This window comes from Prosopis cineraria, unplaced genomic scaffold, assembly GCF_029017545.1.
Source record: "Prosopis cineraria cultivar Desert tree isolate PC_DT_omini unplaced genomic scaffold, ASM2901754v1 PC10, whole genome shotgun sequence".
Classification (NCBI taxonomy): Eukaryota; Viridiplantae; Streptophyta; class Magnoliopsida; order Fabales; family Fabaceae; genus Prosopis; species Prosopis cineraria.
The window spans coordinates 12,154,530-12,176,905 of record NW_026555341.1 but is presented as its reverse complement, the minus strand read 5'-3'; the positions used below and the strand labels follow the sequence as shown (position 1 = coordinate 12,176,905).

Below are 22,376 nucleotides of genomic sequence, written 5' to 3'. Positions count from 1 at the left end.
AATCTTGCTAGCAATAAAAATCTACTCAGCTTTCTAGCGACGTACATACAGATGTTTATTGGCCTCTTCAAGTTCCCTAGAACACTAGAGATGGAGGCACACAAGAAAATTAAGGGCGTCAAAGTAAAAGAAAGCATCACATTCACCACTTAGCCAGAGCATTGGGGTTATCATTCAAATCGAGACGCCAAATCTAGCATCTTGAAGGAACACTACAGCTAATCTAACACTGTCAAAACCTAACCTTGTTCATACGGTTTCATAGTCAGATAATACCCAGAGAATCAAAAAGCATAGAGCAACAGCGTCATTAAGAATCTGAATGGATAAGAGCAAGTGTTCCCAAGAAGCAGGACAGGTTAATATGCAGAATCATATTATTTGAATAACAGCCTCCCATGGCTCTGCTGAATACAACCAGAAAGTAACGACTGACAAAAAATCATTCTTTATCGGAATATGAAAGCGTGGATAGGAGGGTGAAATGGTACTTCTACGATCTTCCTTGATTGATAGACTAGAATAAATACAATCTACTACACGAGTTCATCCTGACAAGTTTCATACCCCCCAAGCTATTGCCATCAATTATGCGACATATACGTGATCTCAGGAATTGATTCACAAGGAATGGTGCCTGATACGGACTGTACCACTAATATCACATTTCAAATGGCAACTCAACAGTCAACACAAAAAGGCAGAGTGTCTATCAGAGGTAAGCCACACCCGTCAATGGCAAAATAGACAACTTTTCGGAGCAACCATAAAGCCTATAGGAAAGAAATTTTAAAGCAGCAGTGAAATCTTAACCAGATAGCGATTAGCGATAACAAGAGAACATGCGTAATGGATTCATTGGTGAAAGAAAATTAAGCATCAAATAACAGAGCTATTCAATTCAGATCCATATCAAAAACACGATTGATAACACGCTATTCTTAAATTCTTAATTCTTACTAATTCTCAAATTACTAAAAAGCGCTAAAGTTTGGGGGGGGGGGTATCAAGAAAGTAGCAAATGCATGATCAAAAAGCACCATTTCTAATCACCACCAGCCTTATTGTAGACATAGGTCGTGCCACACTTGCCGCAGTAGTGTCTATCGAAATGGTTGGCCATGAAAGTCCCAGCACCGCACTCCTCATTCGGGCACTCCTTCCTCAGCCTCTGGACCTTACCGGAATCATCGACCTTGTAGAACTGGAGGACGGCGAGCTTGACCTTCTTCTTCTTGTGCTTGATCTTCTTGGGCTTGGTGTAGGTCTTCTTCTTTCGCTTCTTGGCGCCACCACGGAGTCGGAGCACCAGGTGGAGGGTGGACTCCTTCTGGATGTTGTAGTCCGCTAGGGTTCGGCCGTCCTCGAGCTGCTTGCCGGCGAAGATGAGACGTTGCTGGTCCGGCGGGATGCCCTCCTTGTCCTGAATCTTGGCCTTGACATTGTCGATGGTGTCAGAAGACTCAACCTCAAGGGTTATAGTCTTCCCCGTCAGGGTTTTCACGAAGATTTGCATGGTTGCTGTCTCTAAGCCTCACCGGCGCCGATTGACGATCGAGGTGGGAAAATTGGCTCAACGGAGATTATATAGTGAGGCGGCGGTGAAATGGGCTTAGGGTTTGCATGGTGCAACGCGGATCCATGAGGATCCAGGGAATCGCGACTCGCCAATCCGTGAGCCAATCTCATAATTGGACTCACTGTATGAGTCCAAATCAACATTGGGCTCATCACATTAAATCTTCTGTAGCCCATATCGACGCCCACTGGGCTTTAGTGTTTTTAACGTGTCCGTTTTAGGGAAGCGAGAATTGGGTCAGGCTTTGGCACAAACCTAAAGCACGTAAAGATATTGCGAGGCTGTTGTTTTTGCTTTTGGATAGAAAATGGATAAAGACAGTACACAAGGGAAAAGCAAAATGGATTAGACACTAGGCAGAGGATTCTCCTGTGGTTTAGATTTGATCTTTTAGAAAATAATTATTTTTATTTCATTTTTAATCTTATTTTAAATTGTTCGAATTAAATTTTGGAATTTTTTTAATTTGATTATTTATTTCTTTTATACTTTCACAGTTTAATATTAATTTTATAACATATCAAATCTCAACCATTCAAATCTTGATCTAATAGGTTAATAAATAAAAAGGAGAGAAGATAGTGAGAAGGGAAGAGCGGAACTTTGAATCCTTTCTTGACAGTGGCACGTCTTTCTGATAATCTAGCCCAGTCCACTTCCAAAATGTCATGGGAGGTTCAGTTAGCCCAATATTATGAACATCCATGCTATGAGCTAATTTATTTTAACAAGTTAGCATATATTTTTTTTGGTGAAATAAGTTAGCATGCATATTTATTAGCATCTGTTCGAGTATGTTTAACAAAAATCTGTGATTAGATCAGTATATTATTATTATTTTTCGTTTAATTAGTATGATCTGTGGTTGAAACTTACAATAAAAATGCTAGTATCATGTTTGGAATTTTTAATTGATTCACCACTCACAGAGTCACAAGATTTAGTTTTGATGACCGCTGTGAAAAGTCTCGGAATGATTATCACCAAATTTGGACTGAACCAATTAAAGTTGAATGGTCGGCATTTTTATATTTCTAATAATTTTTTATTTAGGTGTCTGAGCAAATTACTGCTAAATTTTAGAACTAGTATCATTATAAATCTTAAGCTCATTTATTGTATAATCTATTCTCTCAACTTTTTAAAACGGTACAAGCTGGCCTATACAATTAATGAGAGTTAATTTTGACTATCATTTAATTAGAAAATGACATAAAAGAACCTCACAATCATACAACTGTAATTATTTTGATCCTTTTGTAATTTTGAGTCATTTATTGTAATTTTTGATATCCTTTTATATTATTTTTTAATTAATTAATGATCAAAGTTAATTTTTATTAACAGTAAAAGCCAAGTTGTAATGTTTCAAAAATTAAGAGAGTAATTTACACAATAAATAAATTCAAGGTTTTGGTATCATTAAATTTAAAGTTTAAGGGTATCTTTCTCATTTATCCTTTTATTTTAATAAAAGCAAATAAAAATAATTTTCTAACTATTATTTCACAAACAATAAATTTATCAGTTAATTTTTTTTAAATTTGTTGAGTGCAAATATAAATTGTATGGTTCGTATTGTTGGAATTGATTGTTTTTTATGATCAATTGAATTCATATTCAAAGTGTCACGCCCCAAAATAGAAGGTGACCGGTACAGGTGTGAACCATTCTTACCTTCCCGTATGCCTCCAAATGAATATTTATTTCATTTTCAAGAGAAGAATAAAATTCCATCAAATCATATGAGAACTAAAATAACCTTTTTAAATTTATTGTTATAAGAAAGTGTCAACATTTTTGTAGAAATTTAGGCAGAACCTTCCCTGTAACTAGGATCTTTCAAAAATTCTACAACAAAAAATTTTACAAATATCAGTATAAATCAGGAGCGTAGTTCCTTCCAGCCAACAACCAATATACAGACCAAAAATAAAATTCATCAACAACCTATGTGGAGTATTTGCTATTTCTTTCAAATCAAATAGACATACAGATTATATATTTACATTAAAGCAACAATACCAATCAAAAAGGTCCACCCATTGTAGCTAATTGCCCTTTTTGAGGTCGTTGGTGGGATCAGCGTCAGCTAACAAATCTGAGACCAAAATAATTTTTTAGTAAATAGCATTCCCATAAAAAATTTCTTAAAATTTTAATCAATAATTTCTAATAATAGTGTCAGCTAGTTAAAAGCAATTCTATCAAAATTTATAAACATATAAATCATAACCATATTTATAAAATAAGAGTAAATTAAAATAATTTATGTTATCATGCTTAAAGAAAACAATCTGCTCTCATATAACTCAAAGTGATACAAATTACTAGTTAAAATTAAATAAATTTTGAAAACACATAATACTCAACATTTAAAATTTTGAGAACTCAATAGAACATATTACAAACGTGGACACTCAGTCCATGAGGGTAAATAACCAAATGCGGCTTATGCCACGAAAACAAACGTGGACACGCCAGTCTATGAGGGTAAGTAATCAAATGCAGCTGTAGCTACGGAACAAACGTGGACACACCGCCCACGAGGGTAAATAACCAAACACGGCTTAGACCACAAAATCAAACGCGGGTACGAAGCCCACGAATACCAAACATGAGAATAAAACTCACAAAACAAACTAGCTAGTGTTTAAACACAACGCGTTACAGACTAACGGAATTGCCATTAGTAGCAATGTTCTGTATAGAGTTCTCTTAGAAAGCCCGTTTCAAACATACGAGGGAAATAATTATTTGTGAAGTCAAATTTTCATTCTCAAGATCAAACTCGCATGAATTGCTTCAAATATATGAAACTTGCCAAATCAATACATCATAGTGAATATACAAACTTGCACTAATCATGTAACCAAGAAATTTTCAAATTCAATAAGTAAAGGTGCCTTCATCAATACTAGAAAGATATTTTTGAGAAAATGCACAAATCATAATGTAACGATCCTTTATTGTTATCTCAAAATTTTTAAAACTAACATAATTCATAAAAATGAAATATTTCAATAAAAGATTTTTAATAAATAATTATAAGGAATGCTATTCACTTACTCGTTAGAGCTTTAAATTTTTAAAGATATCCTTACCTTTAATTCTGGTCAGGGTCTCGTTCTTCCTCACACTCTCAACCCTAATAAGCTGTACAGTGGCAGACAACCAGAGAGAAGGAAAAGAAAATCTGGAATGCCGAACAGAGGAGATGAAGCTCGGTGATCAACCCTCAACCAGCAAGCCCAATTTCACGTGTTTTTCTTCCCATAGACAGAAGTAGCAAACGACACAGCGGCGACACTCTAGTGGTGGTGACTGGCATAAACGACTGCAACTCTTGGTTGAGAAAGAAGAAGATAGTGATTCGACAGTAATAAAGCATAAGTTCGGTGCAGTTTCGTAGCTCTCTCTCTCATCCCAACAGCTACTCGAAGAAATAGAGCAAAAAATGAAGAGGAAAATAGAGACAAGAAGCATGGGTAGATCAACCTAGTACAGCCCAAGCTCCACTCTGGCCGACAACCAATGAGAATACGAAGGGGAAGATTAGTCGGTGACCACTGCAGAACGAAGAGCAAGAATCGGTATAAGCTTCCAAATTTCTCTACCTCTTTCTCATATTCTGTAAAACCGACTTGGATAAAAGAGAGAAGAAAGAAAATATATCTAATAGAGCAAGGGTGTTCTAGTAATTTCAGAAGAACTAAACAAAATAAAAATCTCATTTCTTACACCAGGAATTCAAACTTGGGACCTTGAATTACTCTAACATGCATGGTTCCACTCTACCAACTTCTCTTTACTAAACATGTTCCCAAATTAATATAACTACTATTACATACAAACTTATAAATATATACTTATTATTGTTATTATTATTATGGGCTATTACACAAAGCACAGCAATATTTGCAACCAAATCCATAAAAACATAAACTTAAATATAATCTCATGTCAATTTAGAGAAATAAAACTGAATGTGAAAGCATACTTAAATAGTTAAAATCGTAGTCACACGTGTCATGAGATTCCATATGTTAATAGATTTTTTTTTTTTATTTGGCCAAATATGTTAATAGATTGATAGCGCTATGATATTTCAGATTGCAGACATCCAAAAGACGTCGAAGACTAGTTTCTTGTCGTGCCAACCAAATACACACGTAAGCGTGGCCACAAAATCTATTTATAAATATAAATTTGTGATTTTTACAATTTGACTTCTCATTATAAATATCATTATAGTCTTTACACATTAATTTCGTGATAATTACAAATAGATTCATGTAGCTTTCGCGTTCAGTTTTATTAACCCATTTTTTTTATGGCAACATATGCATCTTATATGGCGGGTGGGATGTGACTAATCACAGGCGAGAGTGGGAACCGATTTCCGACGAAGTCCAACAGAGAAGCAAGGCCGAATTGTTGTGCAAAAGACACGCTTTTGTTGGCAAATCACACAACACAACGTTAATGGCTATGGCCACCGACCCACGTGGTTCTGTCCGGCTATAAACCAGCGACGGTCAACGCCGTCGTAACCGTCTCCACCCACACACAAAATCAGCTCGTGGGTGTACGGCTACACGAGGGCATTTATCAAGGGAGAATAACATATGAATCCTAAAATACTAAATTAGCTATAGTTAAGTAGTTAATAACTTTTTAAAAAATGGTAATAAAATCCATCTAAATTATATAGATAATAATCTAATCTCTTAAAATATTATAATATTAATTTATATATCTTTAAGTCAATAATTTTAAATAAAAAATTATTTTGTTATTATTAAAAATAATAAATTTTAATTATAATTTTTGTTTTATAAATTATAAAAGTTGAAACAATAAATCACAAGCTATCAAATATAGTTTTTATTTTTAAAAAATAAATTTTAATTATAATTTTTATTTAAAAAAATAACTTTCTGACTTCTGACCGTGAAATTTTATCATATCAAATGACTAAATGTCAGAATCCATAAATAGTTAAACACTTAGAGAAAGAGGGGGGGAGGGAGGGAGAATGATAAATAATAAAAGACAAATAATAATATTAAGAAAAATTAATCTTTTAATCTTTTAACTTTTAACTCACGTATAACTCAGTCTCTCAATTATAACTCGCCAGGATTCATTCTTTTAACTTTTAATTTACCTATAACTCGGTCCTTATTTTTTAATTTTTTAAAAAATTTCTTATCAAATAAGAAGGATAAAAAAATGCTCATATATTATTTTAAAATATTCCTTCCTTGCTCATTGATGTGAGATATAAGTTAATTTAAAAAAAATAAATAAAAGTTTAAGAATTAATTTATAAGTAATTCAAAAGCTAAGGAATTAAGTTATAAGTGAGTTATAATTAAAAAATTAAATTATAAGTAATTAAAAGTTGAAAGATGAAAAGATTAATTTATTTTAATAATTAAATATAATGCAACGAAACTAATGGTGGAAGGTTCTGGTGAGTGGAGTCGTGGGCTGGAAAGCGACCTGACCTTCCTTGTAGTAGAGTGGCGTCAAATACGCGTGCTGAATTATAAAATGAACTTGGGTTATTCATAATATTCACAAAGACAAGCCACCAAATCAAAAGGGTGTGTATCTGTGGTGCTGCAAAAACTCAAATGATGGTCATTTTTCTGTCAAAGCAGCATATAAGTTGGTGAACCAGCAGAATGAGAAATCTCAGAGTGATGTTTGGAGTAGTTTTTGGAAATGGACAATTCCTGAAAATATCAAATACTTTATGTGGCAGGTATCCCTGTACCCATTGCCAACAAATTTTCTCCTCAGTAAACATTTAGTAGAGTTACATCATACTTTCGGGAGAGTATTGGATGTGTTGATATAATGGCTAAACCGGCTCACAGATACGATCAAGAATTTATTTTGTCACCTACGGCACCTGCAGATTGCTTGACCCTCTATGTTGAGGAGCTTAACAGAGTTACTTTACAGTCTTTTGTTTTATTCTCTTTATTATAATGGATTAGCTTAACATTTAAGCGATCGCGTGCCGTTTCATTCCAAAAAATATGTAAATAACAAGTATACTTGTCGTTGAAGTCAAGGTTGGCTTTGGGCGGAATGACAAATCAGAAAAACAGACAAAGTAGGAGGGCATATAGGTACTTTCATCTTTATTATTCCTTCCCTTTGGATTTTGGAACGAAGACAAAATTAGGTGCACGTGCAGACACGCATCGTATTTTCCTTGAATTTTAAATAAAGTCCTCCTACTATAGTGATTTGATTAAAGACAAATTTATAGGATGATCAATCAGTAAGCATGAAGGCCACATGGCGACCACTAATTAACCTCTAATTAATAATCTGTCTTCTTGTACTTAAGTTATGATTCTCGGAGCTTAAACAAAAGCATTAACTTTATTATAGGTATATTTGTTTAAAATTTAAAAATAAGTAATTTTTATATAGTATTTTATAAAATATGTTTTATTAGTGTGTATGGAAAAATATTTCTTGAGAGAGGACAATCCCCTAAATAAATGACCATTTAATTTCTTGAAGCATTAATCTCATGATTGTGAGTGATGGGAATACCTTGAATTAAAAAAAAAAAACATTGTGGCTAATATTCAAAGGTCCACATGAGTTACACACGGTTTGTTTTATTATTATAAATAAATGGGTGGATGGAGTTGGATTCACTAAATAGTCTAACTAAAATTTACCTATTTAATGAGTATCTCATATAACATGATAATAATTATTTGTTTCGATTGAATAGTTTTAAAAGATTTGTCATATGATATTCAAAAAGAACCAAATCTCAAATTTTTTAAAAGGATTGCATATGAAAAAAATATTTTGATCGTGAGATTTATTTTGAATTTTTAAAGAAAAATGTATCTTAATAATTTTTAAAATTTGATAAAAATTAATGGTTATAATTAAAACATCCATTGAGTGGAGACTTGGAGTAACAAATAGAGTTAGGACCACCTTGAGTCATGAATGCAAGATAATTTAATTAAAATTTAATATTTTTTTAAAATAATTTAGTAATTAAAATACTAATTATCATATGAATAAAATTATAATAATATAAATAGATTAGTCATCATTTTTATTTTTGAAAAATTATATTGAGTGGATTGATATGATCTTTTAAGTTTTTTATATAAATATGATTTTCTTATTTTATCTTGCTCGTTAAAATATTGTTAAAATATTATATATTTGATAAATTTTTAAACCTAAATATTTATATTTATTTTATGGGTGCAAAAATATTAAGAATAAAAGGTGTAAAATTATAAAGTTTACTTGCACCGCTTATAACTTTTTCCCAAATGCAAAGTACATACTCCACAAGAACATGGGGCATCATATTTTTGTCTGACATCTTAAGGATTTGGATGTTCGGACACGCACCAATTTTATAATTCTTTGTTAATCAGTATTTATGTTCTTATTTATAAGTTGTTTTATAAGAATAAAAAAGTAATCCTGCATACAAATAATAAGATGGCTCATCATCTCCCTACTCCCTTTAATCAATAAGAGTGTAACTAAAAAGTTGAGATATTTTTTAACAAATAAAGTAACATACTTTATCCTCCCTCCACTCAGTATTATAAGATTTTTTTTTCCTTCAAAATATCATATTATAAAATATAAAGTATTTAAATTTTTAAAATATAAGTGTAACTAATAAAGTTTTTTTAAAACTATTTTTAATTAAATGTGTAATTAATAAAAGTTTCTAATTGTGCCAAAGAGTAAATATGTAAAAAGTATATAATTTTAAAGATAATTAACTAATTTATTAAAAGTATAATTCAACTGTAGATACTTCATAATAAGATTGAAGAATGACAGTTTAAGTTCAAAACACTGAATTAATATCAGTTAAGTCCTTGACAAATTTTTTTTAAAATAAGTTAAACATATAAATTTAAATTATTATAAATTCAGGAGTTTCAATTATAAATAAATATTTAAATATTAAATGTAATTTTTAGATTGTAGCAGAAATTTTATTTATAATTATTTAAATTGATATTTATAATTCATTCTATAAAAAAATTTCCCAAAAACTTAACTGTTATTAATTGACTTCTTTAAAACTCAAATGTCATTCTTTCAATAATTTTTTAAAAATACGTAAAAAGTGTGTAGATAAATAAGATCGGAGTTGTACAATAGAGATAACAGAAGCGGCAAAAAACACTCATTGAGAGCCTACTTTGGTTAGGAATACCTCAAAACACCAGAGGAGGGAATAATAATAATAATTTTTTAAAAACACGTAAAAAATGTCTCAAATATTTTATAAATAAGATCGGAGTTGCATTACACAGACCACGTAACGGTAAAATAAAAGGAAGGAAAGGGCAAAAAAGAAAAAGAGAGAAAGGAAAGGAAAGTGGCTAGCTGGGCTCTCCAATTGGAGCACGTCTCTCTCCGTTATGTACTCTGCTCCATACCCCGCCTGCCAATGCCATTCCCGCACGTAACTATCCGTTTTCAATAATAATAATAATAATAATAATAATAATAATAATAATAATAATAATTAGTCAATTATAATTAATAAAAAGACCGTGACACCAATAAAGTCTAAAAATTTGAAGCTGAATGTTTTCCCCCCATAAAGTAGACGTGGTGCTGTCGGTGTTTGTGATAAGTCTTACCTTGTGAAATTAATTGTGATTGATAGACAGTCATGAACAATGACTGGTCATTGAACCAGTAGGGATTAGTTTATAGTTTATCATAATTTAAATCGAGATTTGAATCATGATTTAACATATTATAAATAAATAAATAATATATTTTAAATAACATGAACTTGAAATAAAAAGAAATAGTTATATATAATAAAAATAAATTTTTAGATTTCAAACAAAATAGTATAAAATCAAAAAGAAATATCTATCAATATTTATCATTTTAATTCAAAATATATACATATTTCTTAATTTATAATTTATAACGTTAAAATATATACATATATACATATTCTATACATATTTTTAAAATTTTTGTTTATTTTTTCATTTATCAATGTTTATTAGTTACTAGCATATAGTAGTTTGTAAATCTGAATTAAAATTAAAAAATAAAAAAAATTAGAGAACCACTTCAATCAATTTTTTAAATGGTTTTGTGGATTTTAACCGGTTTGAGGCCAGTTCAACCGATTCTTCACAAGCTCTCAACTAAGGCAGTTTTTTACTCTAACCAAACCAAGTGGAAGCCGCCAAATCAGTGGTTCTTTTATGTCATGTACAATGGTAGCCCATTTCATCTGAACACAAGAATCTTCTCACCTTCTCCCTTCAATCTGATTTATTGGATACCTTTTTAAAAATAATTTTTAATTTAAAATATAAAATATTTTATAATAATTAAATTATTTTTAAATTTTATTTTTTAATTAGCAGGAAGATATTTCATATAATTATGTTATTATTTAAATTCAAATATATATATATATATATATATTATGATCATAAAAATACCTGATACGGTTAAAAGGGTTAACGACCACAAAGAACAAAGGGCGTATATAACAAACCATGGCGTCTTCCACTCTTCGGTCTTCTCTTTTCCAATAAGCTCATGAATCTTCCTTGACCACCCACAAAAATATTGAATCTTTTCTCATCCCAGAGGCTCACAAATCCGAAGGCCAATCGAATTCGTCCCGGTCTTTGACCTTTCACGCTTCACTGTTCATCCTGGTACCGAGTGAAAGGAAGAAGCAAAGCATCTTGTTTTGGCCTGTGAATTTACCACGGAGCAGTAAGTGTTGTTTTTTTTCTAGTTTTCTCTGAGTCTCTGATGGTTAAGGATTTTGCTTTTATTTCATTTGTGATGTGGATGAGACAATCTGAGAAAGTGCATTCTCTTTCATGCATCTGTTTCACTATCCTGCGAAGAATTGGTTTTGGTCTCCACGGAATTCCGGCTTAGATTATAATATTTTGACTTTCCATTTCTCCTGTCATGATTGTTCTGAGGGACTGAATTGAGAATTTGAGTTCGTCTTTACTAAATTTCGTTTCTCTCCCATTTTGTTTTTGGACTACTACTTGTACCTTTTCTTTTGGCCAAATATCTTATAACTCTTTCTTCCTTTATCAATTTCATATACTCAAATACCAAAATCAATTCGTATGTCTGTTTTCTTTCTTCCACATATCGTTCTTTCTTTGTCTACCCTATTTTCCCATCTGAGTATCACCTGCTAAATTGTTCCCCTTTGGTTTACCTGATCAGAACGCGTATTTGCAGAAGCAAGTGTCATATCTCGGCCTTAAAGTTATATTTGGCAGCCCACCATGATTCCAGATACTACTGATCTAAGTTACTGGTTGAACTGGAGGTTTTTGCTCTGTGCAATATTCATCTTAGCCTCCGTCGTACTTGGATTGTTTTTAATATGGAAGTACGAAGGATTGAAGAGATCAAGACGTCAGGGGAGAGAGAGTCAGCGGGAAGCAGCTGGTTTCTTATATAAGGATGAAGCATGGATGACATGTCTCAAAGGAATTCATCCTGCTTGGCTGCTGGCCTATAGACTAATTGCTTTTCTTGTGCTTTTGGGATTGCTCATTGCTGATGCCGTTTGCAATGGAGGTGGCATATTTTACTTCTATACTCAGTAAGCCTCACATTCATACACTGCAGTATAGTATAAAACAATTCATTGATAAGCTGGATCAAACAATTAAAGAGAATTTCTGTCCTTCCAAGATCCAGTTTTAAGGTTTCTCAGTACCATGCCAAGACATGGTTGATATCTATATAATGGAAAGCCTCAGTTAGAAATGGATGTGCTTCTTATCTCACCTTGGTATGAATCAGGAATGGATCAAGGAAGAGTTAAGGAAAAGAGAAGGATGGGTCTATGATTCATTTTTCAATAAAGTTCGAAACGCTGGTTTTATAACCAGCTCTCCTGAATCCTGATTATAATATGCTGACCGTGTAATTTTGTTTCTTTCTTGTGCTGAACAGGTGGACCTTTTCTTTGGTCGTTATTTACTTTGGGGTAACATCTAACATCTTTAACTCTTTTAGATATTAATTTTAGAAAATCACAGAATAAACTGCAAGAGGACATTTTAGGACTTTTTTCTTCCTTTTTATGGCGTTAGAAGGACCTAGATTGTAAGAAATGCAGCACAACTTACAGGTTCAGATCCTCCTGATAGAGAACAATAGAACTACCTGTCAAATTTCACGATTCATGTATCTTGTTCATACCCCTCCAAGTGACTTATGCTTTCAACTTCTCTTGCAGCTTGGATTATCTTTATCCATATATGGATATCACGTCAACAGAAATAAGTTTGGGGCTGTCATGCCAAGCAGCAATATGGCTTCAACACTTGGAGTTGGTGTAGATATGTCTAACCTGCTGAAGAATTCAAATGCTCTTCAGGAGCCTAATGCACGGGAAGCTGCTGGTGTATGGGTTTATATCTTTCAAATAATTTTTCAGGTAACATTTTTCATGATTTTATTGCTTTAGATATTTCACATGAAAATGTTTAATTTTAATTAATCCAATATCCCAGGTTATATTTTGATGCATTCAATATACAGGAGGGAATTCTTCTAGGGTAGTTAGAACTGACTATCAAATGTAATAGTTAACAACTACCCTTGCGAGATACATATATATATATATATATACATAGGTGTCCTATTGGGAAGGAAGGGATTGATTGAATGGAGTTTTCTTGGTTCTGAAATTACCATGTTTGTTGACACTTTGTATCATACTTTATATTTGGAGGCAGCCTCTTGTAAGATGTGTCATGTTTTATACTTATTGAAAACCTGGGTCTCCAAATAACATAATTTCTATTTCTGGTTGACTTTCCAAGGTGCCTGAGACACCATTCAGTGTACACAATTAACCACAACAACACTACCTTATCACCCAAAAAAAAAAAAAAGAGGCAGCAACAGCATTAGCAGATATCTGTTCATTCTCTTGAATCTGGAATGAATATGAGAAACTTATCTTAAGGCATTTTGGGTTTCAAGCCTAAGTCTGTGAGAAAATTTTTACGAGGCAATGACTTGAGTATGCAACACTTGTTTTTTTTTTTTTTGGGGTTCTTTTACACTGTTTTCTAAGCAAAATACTTGTTAAACCTCGAGAACACTATTGAGAAGGTCATCATTCCCCTTTCTGTGGTAATAATATTTGTTTCATGGAAAAAATTCTTCAGGCTTCAGCAATATGAAGTTCTTGTGATATTTATGTTGGAACAGTAATAATATTGTCCTTTCCAGGAATGCACTTGATTTCCCTGTTTGGAAAACTTTAGATGCAAAGTGCCAGAGCGCAATTCCATTACTAAAGATTAGTGTGTTTCAAATCGAGGATAGGCAATGAATGTATCGACAACCAACAGAAGTGTGCAAAATTATGTTCTGCAGTCTCTGTCAATGTCGTGTTCCTAAGATGTCTTCTTATGCGTCTTGCATGCTTCCTAACTATTTTACAAACTCAAAAAGTTAAACTGATATATTTTGTTATTTATTTTGGTTTTCATTGCACAACTAACTTCTTTTTTTGAATGTCAAACAGTTAGGCATTTTAAGTCGAATCCAGTAAGCTATCTACTAATTTTTTCCTTGTTATTTTTTGTTTGCAATTTATAGATGTGCGCAGGAGCTGTAGTACTCACTGACTGTGTGTTCTGGCTCATTCTCTATCCATTTCTGAATGGGAAAGCAATCACACTGGATTTTGTAAGTACGATCAGTTCTGTTCGTGGCATATATTTTTCTCAGGATTTTATTTATTTTTATTTTTTTTGGGAGGGGGCAATTGTAAAGTTTTGGGCCATACTTTCCAGTGTTGCAGTTATGGGAAATAAAGATAATTTCTGTCATTTTCATCAAAGTTGCTAGCGGTTTTGTTCATCACTTTGCTGAATCAACATAAATCATATTTTTTGTTCTTTGAACTATCTGATAAACAATAATTAACAATAATTACCACATTCAATACGTTAATCATGACTGAGAAATCTTGGAGATGGGGAAATGTGTTTGTACATGATGCTAACTTCACTCTTGAAGAGTAATGGAGTCCTTCATGCTACCCTTAGATTTTGTAAAGGGAATTTTTCATCTGAAAAGAATTTTGCACTATTAAATTGCAGTTGATTGTTTGCATGCACTCAGTTAATGCTGTTTTCCTTCTCGGTGACATGGCACTGAATTGCTTGGTGAGTTTGGCATCTCATGGTTTAAATTTCTTTCTCAATGATCAAGTTCTGATTCACCATTGTCTCTTGGTAACATATCAGAGATTTCCAATGTTTCGGTTCGGGTATTTTGTCTTGTGGACAAGTATGTTCGTAATTTTCCAATGGATCCTCCATTTTTGTGTTTCAATGTGGTAAAACTCAGTCTCTCTTCACTCTCCAACATAGCTTTCCAACAAAATTATGGTCTTAATAATTTTGCTAAACTTCTTTGCAGGTGGCCTTATCCTTTCCTTGACTTGTCATCCCCATCTGCTCCCTTATGGTATGTTGTTAATTCTGTTTCTGACCTTCATTCAAATGATTTTCTCCTCCTTCGTGTGTGTGTGAGAGAGAGAGAGAGAGAGAGGGAGGGAGAGGGAGGGAGGGAGAGCATATGCTAAGAAACTAAAGAATGAATAGAGACAACAAGAGTTTCTAAAAATGGAGAAATTCTTAGGTAGACTCATTCAGCAAGATAAGGGAGATTATCTTGATGAATGAGTCTATATATTTGTTCATGATTGGCCTTGATCTACTTTTCTTTTATAGACCAGTCTCCTAGTCCCAGAATGGCTGGCAGATTGGCTTGTGATATTTGAATGTTACTAGACAAGATTATACAAGCAAGTGAAATCTTAAATATCATTTTCAGTAAATGTCTTGAAATGTGACCAACTTGAAAACAAAAGATGGGATCTTTCAAGCAAGAGAGAGCATGTTCAGATAATCTTTACTTATTGCTGTGTATTGCAAAAACTTGGACTTTTAGGTACCTAGCAGTGGGTCTGATGCATATTCCATGCTATGGAGCATTTGCTTTGGTAGTGAAGCTGAAGCAGTTGTGGTTGTCAAGATCATTTCCCGGCTCCTCTCAGATTGTGAGATGAAATTAACGTATTGATTCCAGTGTTCGTTCTTGCAGAAGGATTCTGAACAACAATGATGGTTGTAAAAGCTGTTTTTGTGAAGCCCTAACATTCTCTCTCTTTAAGAAATACTAAGAGGCGTGTCTAGAGGAGCTTGCCATTATTTTATCTCTGTGGCCAATGTTGAGGGTAGAGATTCATGTTTGAATCTCTTACAATTTGTACTAAATTTGAGATGAGTCGTATTGTCGATAATTATCGTGAAAAATGAATTCCAGGCAGTTTCATTATTTAAAATTTAAAATGGACTGGAATGAAGTCTAGCAATTTTCATTGTGTCTTGTTGAATTATCATGTGAAAATAAAGAATTAGTGGGTGGATGACAGTTTCATATGAAAATTTAAGCATAAAAAATGATGATTTTATGTTCAAGGTGAAAATGAGAAAAGTTAGCTGTATGCAAAGAGAGATTTTTGTTTTTCTTTTAGCACCAAGCTATAAATTTAGACAGATAGCATGAAGGATTAAACGGTAATTTGGATTTTAAATTATAGGTCCAGCCTGAACAATTAAATCTGGGATAATGTCACTCTGCTGTTAATTTCAAACTAGCATCCATCTTTCTCACTCTGGTGTCTCTTCTTCCACCAAGAAGTCTTCTTCCATCCACTTTGTCACAATTTGCCCCATTCCCTTTCTCATTCCTCATCTGCTTTTGCTTGCTAGGGTGCCTTTATCTGATCTGTTGCTCTAGTCTTCTTGCACGTGGATACCGAAGATCATAGACGAATTCACACTTCAGGTGCTTTTAGCTATTTCCAACTATTCTATCGAGTCTCTGAGCCTGTCTTGTTTTTCTCAATCTTGCATTTTCTTTCTCTCTTTTTATATAAGAACTCTTTCTGCTTTCTGCTTTCTTTTACGGAGAAGTTTTTGCATCCCACGAATGTGGATGGCCCTTCCCATATCCGCATCCAAGTGGGGAGGGAGGGAGGACGTTAGTTTGGTATTACCAGCATAGGCAAGGTAACTTCAAATTTAATTGTTTAAAATTTAAAATGTACTAAATACGAATTTAAAATTTAAATTTCTATTTAACTCTAATATTAACGTAAAAAAATATTGATAACCAACTTGATTAGTTAAATAAAAGGGTAAAATAAAAATTTGATCCTTAAACTATAAGTCTAGAAATGTTTAAAAATTTAAACTTGTTTTTTGTGTATTATTTCCTTTCAACTTTTAAAAATAGTATAATGTATGATCTGTCATTAACAAAAGCTAATTTTAACCATTAATTGACTAGAAAGGGACTAAAAAATTACAGAAAATTTTCTTGGTTTTCAGTTCTTTTTTGTAATTTTCTTAGTCTTTTTTTATTAATTTTTAATCAATTAACAGTTAAACTTAATTTTTATTAATAATAAAGATTATATTATACTTTTTTCAAAGTTAAGACGGGAATTACTTAAAAAGTGAGTTTAGAATTGGAGACACCATAGGTCTTATAATTTAGAGGGCAAATTACCCCTGAATAAAACGATAACATATCTTTTTTCACTTCTTGACTTCTCAAATGAAATGGTAAAAAGAAAAAAAATATTTTGAAAGTAAAACCACGTAAGGTTTGTCCTCTTTCTATTCTTTCCGCCCTTCTCTATGTTATGTTAATTAAACATATTTTCTGTGAATTATATACCTCGGTTTAAAATAAACTGTAATTCATCGCGTATTATAAATACTATAACTTCCCTCTCTCTCTCTCTCTCTCACGTTTTAAATGGTACTCCCTTCATTAAAAAATATAAAATATTTTTAACTATATTTTTTAATAAAATAATTGCTTATTTTTAAATAATCTTATCTTTTCATATTTACTTCTATTTACACCTAAAAAAATATAAAGTGATTTATAGTAGGATATTTTTTAAAAAATAATGATTATACTTCAAAAGACTAAAAATATCTAATATTTTTAATATTTTATTCCTTAAAAAATATCTACTGATGAAGTATATACAAATATATAAACTATAATATGTAATTTTTTTAAAATATTTGATATCCAGTACTATTGAAATATATTTGAATATTGTTGAGTTCCACAAACCATAATATGAGAAATAACTTTCCTAATAATAATTTTGCAATCATGTAAGCTTGAACTTGAGGCTTACTAGTCCTTGTCTAATTATCAACATGTGGTAAGCCATACTATATAATAAAATAATAATAATAATTTACAAATCCTTATAGTTTCTCTCAATTTTAAATTATATTCTAATAATTTATTTTATTTTAATGAAGTCCTTATAGTTTAAATTGTTAGAATTTTTTTAATCCCTAAAAGGTTAAATTCTTGAATTTTTTCCTTAAAAAATATTTAGAGCTTTTATATTTTTATTAAAAGATTATATAACTTACGAATTAATTAGTTACATAATTTTTATAATTCAGTTATGTTTTGTACATTATTTTTATGCATATAGAATTTTTATAAAAAATTAATAAAAATATTTACTTTGTTAAAAATATAAGACATTTTTAATTAAATTTCTTTTTAATAAATTAGTTAATTATTTTTAAATTAACATCATTTTTTTATATTTACCCTTATTTAATAGGGTGCTTAACTTGAAACTAAATATAAAGTGATTTATTTATTACGTGACTTTTAGAAAAAATATATTAATTATATCTTAAAATACTAAAAATACTTTACATTTTTTAACATTCAATCTCTCAAAAAATACTTTATATTTTTTAATAGAGAGAGTATAAACACTATATTAAATTAAATTATCTTTTTTTCCTGTTTTGGCCAAAAATATTAATAAAAAAAAATATAACTTTAGGTCTCTATATTTTGTTCACGTCTTGCTATAAGTCCCTACATTTTTTTTATGTTCTAAGTCACTACACTTTTATTTTTCATTATTCTAAATCTCTCTATTTTTTTTTGTATTCTAGATCTCTCTAAGATTGCTACACTTTATTCATTTAATGACCTAGAACAGTAAAAAATAAAAGTATAGAAATCTAGAATACCAAAAAAATAAAGGGACATATAGCAAAACATGAGTAAAGTGCAAGAGTTCAAAGTTATGTTTTTTTCTTAATAAAATTTTGGGGTTTTATTATAGGATTAAATCAAGCAAATAGCCTAATATTCATTACATGTTACATCATGACTATTTTATTATATTTATCAATGACACACTATTATATATTAATAATAAATTTCTTGTAAATTTTTAATTTTTAAATGATAAAGCCTTTTAATATGAACTGGCCACATTCTTAAATTTTACAAAATTTAGTCCATATTTTTAGGTGTAAGATTTTTTTTTAGCTAGTGAGCCAATTTATCCTAAAATTTGTTATAAATTTTAAAAGTGTTTTTATTTTGAGAAATTTAATCATTCAATAATAATTTTAACTTTTAAAGATTAACATATATAATGGATCAACTTTTAAGGATTAACATATAAGGATTAGCTTTGAAATAATTTCCAACAATTTAGATTAAATTTGTATTGGCCAAGTGATGAAAAAATTTGTTACAAATAATTATATAACTTTAGAATTAATTAGTTACATAAATTTCTTAACTCAAAATTTATATAGTTAAGTTATGTCTACTAAATAATTTTTATACATATAAAATTTTTATAAAAAATTAATAAAAATATAAGCATTGTATTGAATTAAATTCTCTTTTTTTGGCCAACAATATTAAATCAAAATTTTTGGGTCAAATTAAATCAAATTTTTTATAAATTTTAAAGGTATTTTTATTTTTAGAATTTTAGTCATTCAAAAATAATTTTAATTTTTAGAATTAACGTATATAACGTATTAAACTACAAGCACTTAATTAAAATAAAATAAACTACAAAAACTTAAGTCAAAATTGAAATCAATATAAGGACCTGAGGTTTACTTTTCCCTAGATAAATAAATTCTTATTATTTATTACTTTATTTCCCTGTTTATAATATATTTAAAGAAAAATTATTTTTTTAATCCTTCAACTTTTAACTCACTTATAATTCAGTCCCTCAATTATGACTCATTGTGACTCAGTCCCTCAACTATAATTCGATGCGACTTAATCTCTCAACTTTTGATTCACCTATTATACTTAGTCCTTATTTTTTAATGTTTTTAAAAAAATTTCTTATAAGATAAAAGGGATAAAAAATGCTCATATATTATTTTTAAAATATTCTCCCCTTGCTCATTGATGTGAGACATATAAGTTAACATGAAAAAAAAATTAACAAAAGTTTAGGGACTAATTTATAAGTGATTCAAAAGTTGAGAAACTGAGTTATAGGTGAGTCATAGTTGAGGGACTGATTCACAACGAGTCATAGTTAAGGGACTAAGTTACAAGTGAATTAAAAGTTAAAAGACTAAAAGATTAATTTTTCCTATATTTAATATGTGAACATGTAATTTTGTATAACTTTCTAAGCACCCATTTGTTTATTTATGACTAAAATAATTCATGCAACAGTATGAATAAATAAATAATAAATGGATGTAAAGTGACATGGATAGGAACACAATTACAAACACATTATACATATATACTTCATACATATACATACATGATGCATATATCATTCAAATAGAAAGATGTACAAATGGCAATAATCCTGCAGGTAAGAAACACGTCAGAGAAATTAAGTGCCCGTGGATGGCATTCCCTTTGAATATGGCTGCATACTTCAGGCGTGACAAATGCGCATTATTCTTAGTAGATTTGTCTCGTCCTTCTCATAAAAATAATAAAATTTTCTTATGTGATGCATGAAATAAAAAATAACTTTAGAACCAACCAGCGTTGAATTTGGTAAAAAGGATTAATCTCTCCTAGGTTAATATTTAAATTCTTGTTGAGAAGTGCACATTTAGTACCTAATTGTATTTTGAATAGAATTATCTCTAATAAAAAAATATATGTCCATAATAAAATTAAGAAAAATAAAATTAGTATGGTCTTGAGCAGCTATAATGTGTGACATATATGTATATATATAATATGGATAATAAGACTTTTAATCTCTCAAATTTATTTTAATTATTAATTTAATTTTTAAGTTTAATTTTATAAATCAAGTCATTGAAATTTCATAAGCATACATAATTAGTCGTTATGATTTAAAGTGTCACCACAAAGAGTAATGGTTATGAAACTTCAAATACTTGATTGATAAATACTCTAAGAATTAAATTGATAACTTAGACCCAAGTACTAAAAAATAGATTGATTATTGAGCCAATTCAGGTAATATTTTAAGAGTTAGTAGTGCAATGAAGGGTCAACTTAAAGTTAGGTCTGTCATAATATATTTTAATTTGGATATGTAAAAATACTCAAATAAAAAAGTCCATTTTCAAATAAATGAAAAATCCATCTATAGAACCTTATGTGTCTTAGAAAATAAAATAAAATACAACAACATTGAAAACATGAATTAAAGGATTTAGATTTAATTTATTATCCAATATTTAGAAGGGAAAATAGAAAAAAAAATAAATAATAAAAAAAAGTAAACCAAGTCAATTGGGTTGAAGCTAGGTTTCATAGCTTCCCCAGTTCAACTTATCAATTAGATTTGTCAGGTGACTGACTCATCAGGTTATCAATCCGATCCAATTTTTGTACCATGACTTATGCAGACAAAATTGATGGACCAAAAATTTTTATATATATGGAAGATAAAAGAGATGCGGGGCTCTTACTTAACAATCTAACTTACTCCCTCTAATCCAAAATATAAATATTTTTTTAATTTATTGTTGTTCAAAATATAAGCAACCTAATATATAAAAAAAAATTTATTTTATCCTATATATTTATTGACCTAAATGGCTAAATTTTTGCGTAAAGTTATTTCTTACTCATCATAAAGTGCATTAATAATTGAAATTAGGAGTAAAGAGAAAAAACAATGTATATTTTTAAGGGAATGAAGATTTTATTGGTATACCATTTTTTTTCTAAAAACTGCTTATATTTGAATCGTAGGGAGACATGTCATTATTCATTTTTTTCTCATCCAATTTAACATAAAAATAAAAGAAAAATAGTATACATGATTAATTAAACTGGCCTAGCTAACTTGTAATGGTTGCTTATACTTAATAAATGGGGAGAACATCAATAAAAGACCTTAGAAGCAATTTTATTTCATAAAAAGGCTGCTAATAAATAAATATTAACAATTAATAAGTGAAGTTCTTGTTTTAACAAGTATGTGATCCATCTTTGGCAAAGGAAAAAAAAAAACAAGTATGTGAGGCATCCAAATCCTTAGCAAATATTAAATTATTTTAAAAGTCATTTATTGATATCCTCCTCGACAATAAAATAAGCAAATTACTACGAGTTTAGTTTCTCAGTTTTTTTTAAATACTCTAAAAATGGTGGCTGTCTAAGTTTGAAGCCACGAATGAAATAATTTATAGGTGCAAAATCAAAATTGCAACCAAAATTAAAATAATAACTATTTCATTCAAAATTAACGTAAAATTTAAAAAAGAAATCTAGAAATGAAGTTTTAAGAATAAAATGATAAATGTATAATTTTACCATTAAAATATTCTTCAATAAATATCAAATATTTTAAACTATTTGGTATAATATTTTTATT

General features: G+C 30.3%; 2 protein-coding genes across 4 annotated transcripts; one reads left to right on the top strand and one right to left on the bottom strand.

Moving 5' to 3' along the window:
- Positions 1-830: 830 nt before the first annotated feature.
- On the bottom strand, positions 831-1,570 carry LOC129322975 (ubiquitin-40S ribosomal protein S27a-like). The gene has a single exon (XM_054969460.1). The coding sequence runs from the start codon at positions 1,514-1,516 to the stop codon at positions 1,046-1,048; it is 471 nt and encodes a 156-aa protein (XP_054825435.1). The 5' UTR covers positions 1,517-1,570; the 3' UTR covers positions 831-1,045.
- A 9,585-nt stretch (positions 1,571-11,155) lies between these two features.
- LOC129284341 (uncharacterized) lies at positions 11,156-16,048 on the top strand. Of its 3 annotated transcripts, none has more exons than XM_054919784.1 (9): positions 11,158-11,371; positions 11,864-12,233; positions 12,590-12,623; positions 12,876-13,076; positions 14,252-14,341; positions 14,758-14,823; positions 14,905-14,996; positions 15,080-15,127; positions 15,614-16,048. In XM_054919784.1, the coding sequence occupies exons 2-9, from the start codon at positions 11,911-11,913 to the stop codon at positions 15,729-15,731; spliced, it is 972 nt and encodes a 323-aa protein (XP_054775759.1). In that variant the 5' UTR covers positions 11,158-11,371; positions 11,864-11,910; the 3' UTR covers positions 15,732-16,048. The 3 variants fall into 3 exon arrangements, with proteins under 3 accessions (XP_054775761.1, XP_054775759.1, XP_054775758.1); XM_054919783.1 differs by having other exon boundaries at positions 11,159-11,371; positions 11,849-12,233; XM_054919786.1 differs by lacking the exon at positions 14,758-14,823 and having other exon boundaries at positions 11,156-11,371; positions 11,849-12,233.
- The last annotated feature ends 6,328 nt before the right edge of the window (positions 16,049-22,376 follow it).

Excerpts from the sequence above, each read along its gene's own strand:
- LOC129322975 (XM_054969460.1), bottom strand. The coding sequence starts at position 1,516 with ATGCAAATCTTCGTGAAAACCCTGACGGGGAAGACTATAACCCTTGAG.
- LOC129284341 (XM_054919784.1), top strand. The coding sequence starts at position 11,911 with ATGATTCCAGATACTACTGATCTAAGTTACTGGTTGAACTGGAGGTTT. Across the intron at positions 12,234-12,589 it reads ATATTTTACTTCTATACTCA|GTGGACCTTTTCTTTGGTCG; the intron begins GTAAGCCTCACA and ends TGTGCTGAACAG. Across the intron at positions 14,342-14,757 it reads AAGCAATCACACTGGATTTT|TTGATTGTTTGCATGCACTC; the intron begins GTAAGTACGATC and ends ATTAAATTGCAG.